This window comes from Convolutriloba macropyga, unplaced genomic scaffold (assembly GCF_964194025.1).
Source record: "Convolutriloba macropyga unplaced genomic scaffold, txConMacr16.3 SCAFFOLD_1003, whole genome shotgun sequence".
NCBI lineage: Eukaryota > Metazoa > Xenacoelomorpha > Acoela > Convolutidae > Convolutriloba > Convolutriloba macropyga.
This window is the reverse complement of record NW_027453112.1, coordinates 51,073-63,310: the sequence shown is the minus strand read 5'-3', so window position 1 is coordinate 63,310 and position 12,238 is coordinate 51,073. Positions and strand designations below refer to the sequence as shown.

The following is a 12,238-nucleotide window of genomic DNA, read 5'->3' as shown; positions in this document are numbered from 1 at the left end:
CAAAATATCAAGGTGTAGCCCTCTCCGAAAAAATTCTATCTGGAAAAGACCTGCTGCAGAGTCCGATAGGATGACCGCCGATGTGTACTATGTCTCTGGCGTGCACATCAAGAGCAGATTACGAGTATAAACGACATGTTTTTTGGGACGAAGAGCTTGCTAACTTGTGCAAATTGTGCCGAAAGATAACGCAAGAGATGACGCAACAACTCGTCAAAGCTCTCTAACAATATTTTAACATGAATGACTACCTTAGGTCTGTCAGAACACCAAAAAAAGCAACCAAAATTGACCAAAAAGTTGAAAACGTCCTCAATAAAGATGCATTCATTCTCACGAAATAGATAACAAGTGACGAAAGAGTCAAATCACTGTTCCCCGAAGCAGAAAACTCATTTTTTTGAAAAGTTTTGAAAATTTCATAGGAATAACCACAATCATCCTCAATCGTCGGACTAAACTGGAATGTAAACTCAGACAGTCTCATGGTCTGTCGTGAAACTGAGCAAAAAGTGGAAGCAAAAATAACTCAGAGAATCGTCCTATCCTTTTACTTAGCAGTGTTCGACGCACTTGGGATATGTCCACCATTCGCAAAGGGACGAAGTTTCTACTTAAAAGCATTTGGTCAGTAATGGGACAAGCATGGGACAAAGCAGGCCAGCCGAGCACTAAGTGATTGGTGCTCTGAGTTGGGAGAAATAAGGACGATGTCGATTAATCGAACCTATTTTCAAAACGGATGCAGAATTTTGAGAATCTACTTTTTTACAGACGCGTCAGAAGAAGCAAGGTGCATCGTGGCAAATCTGCAAGACAGAGCTACGTTGAAACTTAACTATGTGATAGAAAAACGCGGCGTAGCTACTATCGGACACATGACGATTCTGAAATTAGAAATTCAAGCCGCTGTCTACGGAATTCATCGCAGGAAGCAGATATGGAGAGAACATCATATGAAAAATAACAGAATCTATAAGTGGAAATGTTCAATTTCAGTGTAACCGTGGGAACGATTAGGTCAAAGGATACGACAATTGTTTGTTGCCAACAGGGCAGTACAAATACTGAAGAGCATTGTAGGCATTGAAAACCCTGCATATTATGGCACAAGAAGGATGCCCATCGAAAGCTTAAGGGAACCCGGTTAGTTAAACAAGCCGGCTTGGCTGCAGACAGATGAAGAAAATAAGCCAAAGCCATGGTGAAGTGGAGCAGGCTACCAAAACTGTAGCCACAGAAATTGAACTAGACCACCTGGAAACTAAACTATTCTACTGGAGACAATACATTAGCTTCAACCGAATTAAAATGTTCATTGCCTACTGAATAATTTTTAAGACAAACCAGAAGGGACCTCCCGAAGCAGATGACCAAGTTGAAGAAATTTTCTTTTGATTAGTTTAAAACGAAAGCTACCCGAATATTTCTAAGTCAACAACAAGCTGCAAAGAAATCTCAGGGACCTTAAACAATGCCAAATTGTTACCGTTCACATAGGAATATGGAAAAAATTGATTGAAAGGTCGATTGAAGCTTCCGAATTTTGATTAAAACTGAAAGAACCCAATATCCTTGACAGCAAAACATCCAGTCGTACAACTTCTGTCGGAGAAAGAGCGTATTGCTATAACCTACATGCAATTGCAGAGTATGTGAGAAATATTCTTCAATATTAATTCTGGGCTTTTGGATTGAAAAATGCCTTACGAAAAGTTAAATGGAGAAGTATCAAATGCACACAGGAACGCCAACCCAATCCATTCACCGATGGCGGACTTTCCCCGAGAACGACTTGATGAACTTGTTTTCCCATTCACCCATACCGGTGTCAACTACTTCGGACCCATTTTAGTGAAGTTCCTACAAAATACTTTGAAGAGATGGTACTGCCTCTTCACTTGTCTAACAACAAGGGATTTACACATCGAAGTTGCGCAATCATTGGACACCGAGTCATATCTAGCTCCAATTACAAGATTCATTGCAACACGTGGCCACCCAATTACCATCTTCAGCGACAACAGCAATAACTTTGTTGGAGCAACCAAGGAGTTGAAAACATTCCTGGACGGATGGAACAAGGCACAGATTGAAAGCGACTGAGCACAGGAAAGGTTCGTTTGGAAACTCAACCCTCCTAGAACCCCACAGTTTGGTGGAATCTGGGAGAGACTGGTTCAGATTTGCAGGAAAGTTAAGGTTGCAATCTTGGACAACCAAAGCCTCACTGCAGACGTACTCAGCAATACAATGTGTCTTGTAGAGCAGACTCTCAACGCAAGACTTCTGACAGCAGTAAGTGACGACCCTGAAGAACCGAGAGCACTTACCCCAAATCACTTCCCGTCAGGGCGAGAGAACGCGAGTGAACCATTTATGCCATCAAGTGAGGTCTTCTATGATTTGAAAAAATCCTTTAAAACGGCTGAAGCATATGGAGACATGATCTGGAAAATATGGACTCGCGGATGCCTTCCACAATGGAACCAGAGATCAAAGTGCTCAAAAGAATATGTGTGAAACCTGAAAGAAGGCGAGTTAATTCGGCTAATAGATGAACCTGTGAAGCACTGAAAGTACAAAATGGGACCAATCATTGGGATCCTCACTAACAGTTCAGTGCAATCAGCGAGAGTCCAATTGGCACAAGGACAGCTGAACCGGCCAGTCGTGAAGTTAGCGCCAGTATTCGACGATGGTGTGTCGCAGACCAAAAACAGGGCCGTCGACATGATGCCACTTTTTAACAGATTAAAATTAGAGAGTGCAATAACTTAGAACTTGTCGAAACTCAAAAATAACTAACGTTGAATTTTTTTTACAATTTTGGACTCCAAAGTTGTGCGACCCCGACTTTCTGGAGGGAAAACCCGAGCAACCGACAGTCTTAGCACATGGTTATGGTAACCTCTAAGCTACCCATGAACCCCGCGAAGGCTCTTGCATCAGACCCACAAGTATTTCTTTTAACAATTGTTTGGTGGAAAAGTGCAAATTTCACATACTTATGATTTATACCTAATTTTCCCTAAATGTTAATTACGTAAACTCTTAGTCATTTGTTTATGGTCAAATGCCAAATATTCAAAGCATCTAGTGCTACGTAATAACCATCCGTGCTAATTTCAACCAAAGCAATTATTGCAGTACCTTGATGTTCACAGTGTAATTATTGATTTAAATCACTTTACTTGAATAACAAATCAGGGACGAGTTATGATGATGTTATAGATTATATTTACATTATTATTTAATTTAAACCGTTTATTTGGATAGTGAAATTGCATCGTATTTAGAACCATTAGAAACTGTTACCAAGAGCCGTGTGACCAAGAGCAGACTAAAATTTGATCGCTTATCACTTTTAGTCTTTTATTCTAAGTTTTGCTAGATCTTGAGATCTTTAGAAATTAAGTTGGTTGAGCTTTTTTATAAGAAGTTAGCAACATTACTAGCTCTTGGCTGAAGCCTTACAAACCTCATTACAATCAGTTCTTGAGCAGCTGCAACACTGGAGAAAAATGAACAAACCCTAGCCAGACATTGAAAAAATCTTTTTTGAAAATCAGTTGTTGGGCCCAAAGTTCTTTTAAAAATGTTTACACTAAATATATATTAAGACGACTTAACTTTTCAAAACAACCCAATCCTTGGGAAAAAAAAGTAGCGCGTGTGTTTAAGAGTCTAAATTATGTTGCTAGTGGCTTATCATCAGCTGCTGCTTACAAAAACGGTTCAATTAGCAACTGAGTATCTGCTTTTGGCAGCGAACCGGTTCTGTCTCGGGCTGGATTACTGGAATAATGGTTTTTGATCAGTCCGCATAGAATTGTCGAGTTTCTGTTTGATCCAACCCTCTTCTATTAACCTCTTCAAAGAGTTTGAGCAGTTTGGATTTTTTACCAAGCTGGGGTATGAACCAGAGATAGCAGAAAGAAATAGGGGTATGGCCCGACTGAACACGAACTAACTCAGACCATTAACTGCCAATTTCAACATTTTCGTTTCTCTTATTTTAAAAATATTGCAAAAGTTGTTTCTACCTCTAATATACTTATACCTCAAATATTTCTTTGTTGCTATATGAAAAACCTGCGAATCATTCAATTCCGAATTGGTTACTATGAAAAACAAATTGATCTTTTATAGTTATCGTAAACCTAAACTGTCTAGATTAAATTTCTGAAGATTTCTATAAAAATTAGCAATTCATCGCCGTCATATTAACCCCTAAAAACAAATTCGTAGATTGCTTGATCAGTGATTTCCATATTTATCCATTTTTGCATGAAACACATGTTGATTTATCACTTCACCTGTCAAACTAAACTTCAAAGCTAAATGTGTCCAAAGGGAATAAAATTTGATGAATCAATGCTCCTCTAAACTGACTCAATGTTCAGAATAATATTTCTTTGACCGAGAAACAATTTTTGCTCGTTTGACTCTTCTTTAAAATTATAGCATGTTTTAAATAAAAAACATAACAAAACATCGCAAAATATCAGGGAGAAAATGTTTGCCATCACAATAAATTTTCTGATGGCCATTTTTTGTCATATTTTGTGTGTCATTATTTATTGTAAATATCAATTAGTAGGGTATTATATTTCATATCAAAATTTTCCTAATTTTATGACAACTTTTAGCATAAATTTAATACTTTATCTTTTGGGCTAAAATTGTGACTATGTCGCGCTTATAGTTGAGAAATTTTAACCTAACTTTTAATAACTGGATAAGAGAACACTTATGGAAAAATTAACGTTCAAACCATTCAAATTGAGGTGCTTGACCCAAGCCAGCTCTGAAATGACTTACTTTGGTCACGCACAGGGGGTTGTACAGGCCCTGATCAGAACGTGCATGATCTAGACGTGGCCCTGATCGGACATTCTAGACCGTAAACTTGCTGCCATACTTAAGAGTTGTCTGATCAGGGCACTCTTGGGTCAATGACCTCAACTTGTGCAGTCAGGCAAGTCTATTCAGGCGTTTCGTGGAGCTCGCAGTCACTGATCAGATGTGTCATTCTCAGCAAATACATGACGAAGGAAGTTCTGACTGGAATGGTCAACAAGTTCTCTACCTACTTCCTTAACCCAACTGTGAATGCCACACTCTGGGTGTTGGAATCTGCAGTGGGCAAGACCGTTGCTTCTGAGATGATAAAAAACCTGCAGAGGTTCACCGTTACTGGCTTAAATGAAATGGTGGAAGGGTTGCTCCGCTTGGTGGGTAAATCTTTCACCTACTGGCAGTTTCTACAAATAATTGCGGACATTGGAGTGAGAACATTGATTGAGTCGGACTGGTTTAAGAGACAATTTGGAATAACCGGCGACAATTCAATGTTAGCATACTGTGGCGGCAAGGCAGCCGCTTTTTCCACATGCTTGTTAGTTGCAGCCTGCTGTTCTGCAGGTCCATGGGGGATAGCAGGTAAATAAATTTCTACATGACAGCAAGGAGTCTCGGTAATGTGCGTTTGCACATAATGTCCGACACACATAATGTTCCGGCCGCTCAAACACGAGAATCAATCAAAGACTTAATGAAAAGGTCAAAATAGCATCAGATAAAAACGATATGGCACTTGTCTTTTTTGAGAAAAAATAACAAGCAGATAAAAAAACGGTCAAATTCAAAAATTACAGTTAAACTTTCTGAAAACACTTTAATTCAAAGTCATGAAAACAATTAACCACCAACTGAAATCATTCAATGCCTCCATTTATACCTTCATGCAAAACCCTTAAAACCTGTCGTTAACCAAAAGTTCGACGATCGTATTACAAAAAGGACAAAGACAGGCAAAAATCAAAAAGTCAATTCAATTTTGTGAGGAATGGGCGTCGAAGCTAAGGAAATCGAATTCTAATCACGATAATCACTAAACAATTTCCATTGCGACCATTTTTAACTCCATTAAACTCATGATCAACTTGTCATTACTCTGCCATCAAAAAGATGATGGGACAAGGCAGCAAAAGAGAACCTCAAAAAATGGAAAAGGGCAAAATTCAGAAAGGTTATAAAACTTGTAGTATCAACGCTTAAGAACGAAAGTATAACGAAAAACAGCAATTAAAACAACATTCAATTCATGTTAAGACATTTTAATTCACCTTAAAGAGTATACAACCTCTCTTCTCAGTGACACTATACAGAAAGAAGACTGAAATATGATTGAATGCGACATATTTCAAAAAACCATTATTCTGTAAACAATTTTATTGAAATCGCAAGACATGAAAACCATAGTTTCTCACCTAGAAAACATTAACTGCGTTAAGTTTTTACTGCTTAGGATGCCACTTGGATATGTGACAAGTAAGACTTAATGAGAACGTTACGAAATAACACTAAATACAGGCAGTTTTCGAAATTCACAAAACAAGCTGAGCTGAAGCAAAAAAATATTTTAAAAAAGAAATTATCATACATGATTGTTACTCGTCATTTGCACGTACCTGGCCGTAAATCAGCTCTGATTAGAAGTCAATCTGCTCTCGAACTAATATTAAAAAACAAGAAGGCCGAATTGATTAAAAGAACATACAGCGCCCCTTTGCTACCCGAAAAAAATAATCTATAGAAATCCACCTGCAGACCAAAATTTGGCAAGGTGATGCTTCTTGTTCGTTAAAATAAATCGGTAATTTGACCACAAAATCATTAAAGCGAAAACAAAAGACGAACTTTGGTACTTATCCTGTTATATTAGTGCAAGACCGCTGGTTAGACACAATGAAATAATTTCTCTCAGTCATAACAATACAAAAAGAGCATCAGATTATGGCAAACTGCAAGAGATCAGTAAAGTTTTGACAAAAACAATTTATCAGAGTCATAAAAACTATAAAGTTTACTCAAATTTTTATTTGTTGAAATTCATTTGAATGGAAATGGGATACAATCTACAAACTTTTGTTATCGCAAATTGAACAACGAGGCCGAAAGTGGCATTGCCATTACTGTTTGACGGCTACAAAACTCAACTGTTTCAAAAGAATGCGTAAAAGTTTTGTTGGGAAACAAATTTTTATCAAATCAAAAGCAAATTATGCAATTTTCATAAATATTAAATTATATTAGCAAAAAAAACGAGCTGAAATTAATTTTCAGAATATTTAGTTAGAGAATACTTTCATAGGAACCGGAGACAAAAATGGCCATTATCTGAGTGGTTGTGTTAGCAGCTTTTATGTCTGCACTTTCGTTCAAATTGGCCAAATTTGGCCATAAAATTCACGTTTGATTCTTTTTCAATGATAAAAGAAAAGAAATGCAGATTATTCAAATATACAGCAAAACCATAGCAACCTCCGTAAAGTTAATTTTCTAGAACACGTTAAAAAAAGTTTTTGCTTTGGTCCTTTTTTTCACGATTAAAATCAGTTACATACCCGTACCTTGGTCTCAGAGGATTTCTCCACTTCTGAAACATGATAATTACATAAAAATCAATACGGAGCCATAAAAAAATCCAGTATAAAGGACCGTTTTGTTTTGCTCATGTTCTGTGCCGCCAATAAATCTAAAATCAGCAATCAGTCCTGAACTGAACAAGAACGAAGAAAGACTAGCTTTTCTCTTGCCGGAGTCAAACTCATGCTGAATCTCCTCTGCAGAGAATGTATGCATGGTATTAGCAAGCATGTTATAAGAGTTACTTTTTCATGCTACAGAATTTACAGAGGGGTTGAATTGAAATGCACGAATTTCGAGGAGCACATTTTTGAAATTTAAACGAAGGATTAATATGGCGGTTTACACAGCTCTTACAAAATATATACAAATGGAGAGGCTGTCGGTTGCCTGAAAAATGACTCTTTCTGCCATCGATGACTCTTTCCCTTTATAACACCCAAGCTTGGTGGTCGGAGGACCTTTAGCCTGCCCACAAAACTGGTGATAAACCATATAATGGGGGAGTATACGTTCGTTCATGGGGGCTGTAATGGAAAAAACCCAATCTTGTCACTATCGATTTTTATACGAGCCAAGGCGATAGTATTAACTTTGCAGTTTTCTGCCATAATTTGAAAGACCACGTGATTTTTTTGTGCCAATTGGAAGTAAACGTATGCTCCAGATGATCACTTGGTGTTGTTGACGGCGGGTTGTCCTCTTAACGTCCTTGAAGATAACGACACAAATTATTCTTGCGCGAATCATTCTGAAAAAAAGAAGTTGTAAATAGCGAAAAATAACATGTCAAGAATAGGGCTCGGACAAAGTAAACAATGTATTTTGTAATGATTTGGTATTGTGTAGCACTGGCACCAAAGTACGGGTAAATCGTAAACAGAAATGATGGGAGAACAATAATTTCATCACTCTATATTTTCATTGTCATACGTGATCCCTATCCACCATTTTTAAGACTCATTGAGCTTAAAATTTTTTGCTCGATTTTAGTGAGTAAATGTTTGTGACCATAATTGTGACGTCATAATTGTTCTTGTGCACTGATAGGCTTAGCTGCATCTGATAATTGTCATCCTAATTCACTTACTACATTACTAAAATCTGCTTGTTGTTATTACAAATTGCCAAATATCTTCTAACCTTAATCCTTAAACATGGTCGTCCAAAATAGCGACAAAATGGAGCACATTTAACAGAGAAAATGGAAATTTGGCACATAATGCCTAACCCCAAAACTTTATTTGATTTATAACTACCAGGTATATCCTTGCTCGGTTTTTACCCAGAAGTTTATGGAAAAAAAATACAAGACTCTGCCCGCATATAAATTGAATTTATAAAAAACAGGGCGCTAGCGGATTTAACAAACGAAATCTCGGATTCATCGACAAATGCTGTTAGCAAATGCCGATTTAAATTTCTCAGATTTTTTTTAACGCTCACTTGGAATATCTCAGAATGTTACTTTCGCATTAAGAAGTATCAAGTTGTATCAGGTTTTTGTTGTCTTTGGAGAGGAACTGACTCTTCCGTTGTTCAGGTGCTGCCATCGTTTGGGTCGTCCAAGAGTTGATCACATTCGGACTACGAGTCCTGTTCGGGTTAATTTCCACCTGTTTGACAGTCGACAAGTCCGACTACTTTGACCGGTGGCTCGGACCTTCCATGAGTCTCAAAGTGTTTAACTGGATGTTCGGGACAGATTTCCAAACAACAAGACAGAACTTTCAATAAAAATTCATATCAACAGGAACAAAACTTATCAACAAATGCACTCAAAATTGTTCAAGCTGAAACTGGTTTGGCTATATTTTGTTAAACTGGTTAGTCACGAGGAACATATATTAATCTGTAGAATTTAATCTAGAAGTATTCTGTAACAGTTTAGTGTATAAATTATATAATTTGAAATGTTTTTCTGTTTATCCTGTTTGTTTTTTACCTACTCAGATTAAACTGCAACGGTATAAGTATCAGCCAAACCTTATAAAACTAACTGGAAATGGTGATTTATCAAAATTCAGCTTCATCAGAACTCAATCAGATAGAAATGCCAGTGCATAAACCCCGAAAATTTATTTCGTCAGTTTTCTTTTCGGTTCTTTTCTATTAAAGCATGTAGGTTATACAGGCTGCATTTTCTGTAAAAAACTAAAATTCAAAAGTGCATTCAGAATCTCATTAAAGAGTATTTCTTATCAAAAACAGATACACTCTAAATAATGTATAGGTAAATTTACCTGAACAGTGTGCAGGTAAGGCCAAGTGCAGGTAAAATTTACCTGCACAATTTTCCCCGGAATTGCTTACCTGCACATTATTCAGGTAATTTACCTGCAATATTTTTTGTGATTTTAAGGTATCAGTTTGAAGGAAAATTTTTACAGGAAAACTGAGTTTGAAAATAAAATTTGTAGTTTTTCTTTTCAGATAGCAAAGACAATTCCATAAAGCTTCCCTATGATTTTTCCAAAGATGGACTGAAGTGAACAAAAAATTTAAAATATTTATCATTAACAAAATTTCATTTTCGTTTTTAAAACGTTTTCAAGATTTCCTAAATTGCTCTGGGACTTTTCTTGGACCGGAAGTTACTATTGAAAATAAATGAAAAAAATGGTGAACAATGAATATAATTTTGTTGACTGAACTGAAAAAATTTAATCTTCCACTCTGCAAAAACACATTTAAACCAGAAACCGCAAACTCGCCTAGTTCCAAGCCTCCCCTGCTCTAAAGAAAAATTTGTTTTGGCAAATGGAAGACTAAGAATTTAATACATACCACCGAAAGTTATTCTGCACACTGAAGTCTGGCTGACTAGAAAAGTTGGACAATAGTTATTTTTAAAAATTGGCGGAAACGTGCATGAAAATCGCCATTTATTCGGTTCTGGGAGTAATTGCAAGGTACTGTGTGTGAGGGTACTGGCTCAAAATGCTGTCATCTTAGAAGAAATGGAAAAAAAAATTGATGCAGGAATACTTGTTTCTAGGAGATATTTTTCGCTGCATTATGTATTGCTGTTGTAGAAATGGTGTTCTCATGGTCCTAAACATCGTTTTTTTCCCTACCAATCACTTCAGCCTTGCACAACGTGGCATATAGTAGGCCCAAGTTAGCTGATAGATGAATTGAAACATCATCTGGTTTTTCGCCGATAACTCAAACACCAAAATTTACATAAGCTCTCGGGAGAATTTAACGTAACAGAACTCCGAAACAACCTCTAAAAAAACTTGACTCGACGAAACCTATTAATTGAGTCATGTCAATTACAACTAGGGATTTATAGGTTTGGACTATTATAACATGTAAAAATTCATCAGTATGAGCACTGCAAGGCACAACAAAATCTGAGCCTCTTGATCCTTTTTGGGGTAATTTGGATCAATGAGAAGAAAACAGAATTCATGAGGCATAATCTAACAATCACTTATAACGTGCAAAGAACTAATCACATAACAAAGGCCATACTTTGTCGAACAAATGATTCAAAACTGATTAAATTCAAAAATTTTTCTGAATACGGAAGTCAGTCTGACTAGAAAATTGGGCAAAAATTATTTTAAAAGACCGATAGAAACGTGAATCAAATTTTTATGTATTCTATTGTTTGCATTAATCTTAATGTTATGTGTGCAAGGGTTTTTGCTCTAAATTCTGTCATCTCAAAAGAAATGGAGAGAACGTGACGTAGGAATACTTGTTCTCGGGATAAATTTTCCGATGTATTATGTTTTGCAGTTGAGAAATTGGTTTTCCGATGATGGCAAAATTGTTTTTTTTTCTTAAATTTAACTTAAACGTGCACAACGTGACATCTAGTAGCCAAATGTGAGCTGATATATTGATAGAGACAACATCAGGATTTTTGCCGATAACTCAAACACCAAAATTTACATAATGTCTCACGAGAATTTAATGAAACAGAAATCCGAAACAACCTCTAAAAAAACTTGACTCGATGATGCCTATTAATTGAGTCATGTCAATTACAACTAAGGATTTATAATTTTGGACTATTATAACATGTAAAAATTCATCAGTATGAGCACTGCAAGGCACAACAAAATCTGAGCCTCTTGATCCTTTTTGGGGTAATTTGGATCAATGAGAAGAAAACAGAATTCATGAGGCATAATCTAACAATCACTTATAACGTGCAAAGAACTAATCACGTAACAAAGGCCATACTTTGTCGAACAAATGATGCAAAACTGATTAAATTCAAAAATTTTTCTGAATACGGAAGTCAGTCTGACTAGAAAATTTGGCAAAAATTATTTTAAAAGACCGATAGAAACGTGAATCAAATTTTTGTTGTATTCTATTGTTTGCATTAATCTTAATGTTATGTGTGCAAGGGTTTTTGCTCTAAATTCTGTCATCTCAAAAGAAATGGAGAGAACGTGACGTAGGAATACTTGTTCCCGGGATAAATTTTCCGATGTATTATGTTTTGCAGTTGAGAAATTGGTTTTCCGATGATGGCAAAATTGTTTTTTTTTCTTAAATTTACCTTAAACGTGAACAACGTGACATCTAGTAGCCAAATGTGAGCTGATATTTTGATAGAAACAACATCAGGATTTTTGCCGATAACTCAAACACCAAAATTTACATAATGTCTCACGAGAATTTAATGAAACAGAAATCCGAAACAACCTCTAAAAAAACTTGACTCGATGATGCCTATTAATTGAGTCATGTCAATTACAACTAAGGATTTATAATTTTGGACTATTATAACATGTAAAAATTCATCAGTATGAGCACTGCAAGGCACAACAAAATCTGA

General features: G+C 36.4%; 1 protein-coding gene across 1 annotated transcript; it reads left to right on the top strand.

Annotated features, from left to right (window-relative positions):
- The first annotated feature begins 2,586 nt into the window (after positions 1–2,586).
- LOC142358057 (uncharacterized) lies at positions 2,587–9,362 on the top strand. Its single transcript, XM_075409532.1, has 3 exons — positions 2,587–2,701; positions 4,930–5,445; positions 8,978–9,362. The coding sequence occupies exons 1-3, from the start codon at positions 2,587–2,589 to the stop codon at positions 9,169–9,171; spliced, it is 825 nt and encodes a 274-aa protein (XP_075265647.1). The 3' UTR covers positions 9,172–9,362.
- Positions 9,363–12,238: the final 2,876 nt, after the last annotated feature.

Bases quoted from the DNA above. Each gene is read 5' to 3' on its own strand.
- LOC142358057 (XM_075409532.1), top strand. From the start codon at position 2,587: ATGGGACCAATCATTGGGATCCTCACTAACAGTTCAGTGCAATCAGCG. The intron at 2,702-4,929 runs GTGTGTCGCAGA...GCCATACTTAAG, and splicing joins AGCGCCAGTATTCGACGATG to AGTTGTCTGATCAGGGCACT. The intron at 5,446-8,977 runs GTAAATAAATTT...TCCGTTGTTCAG, and splicing joins AGGTCCATGGGGGATAGCAG to GTGCTGCCATCGTTTGGGTC.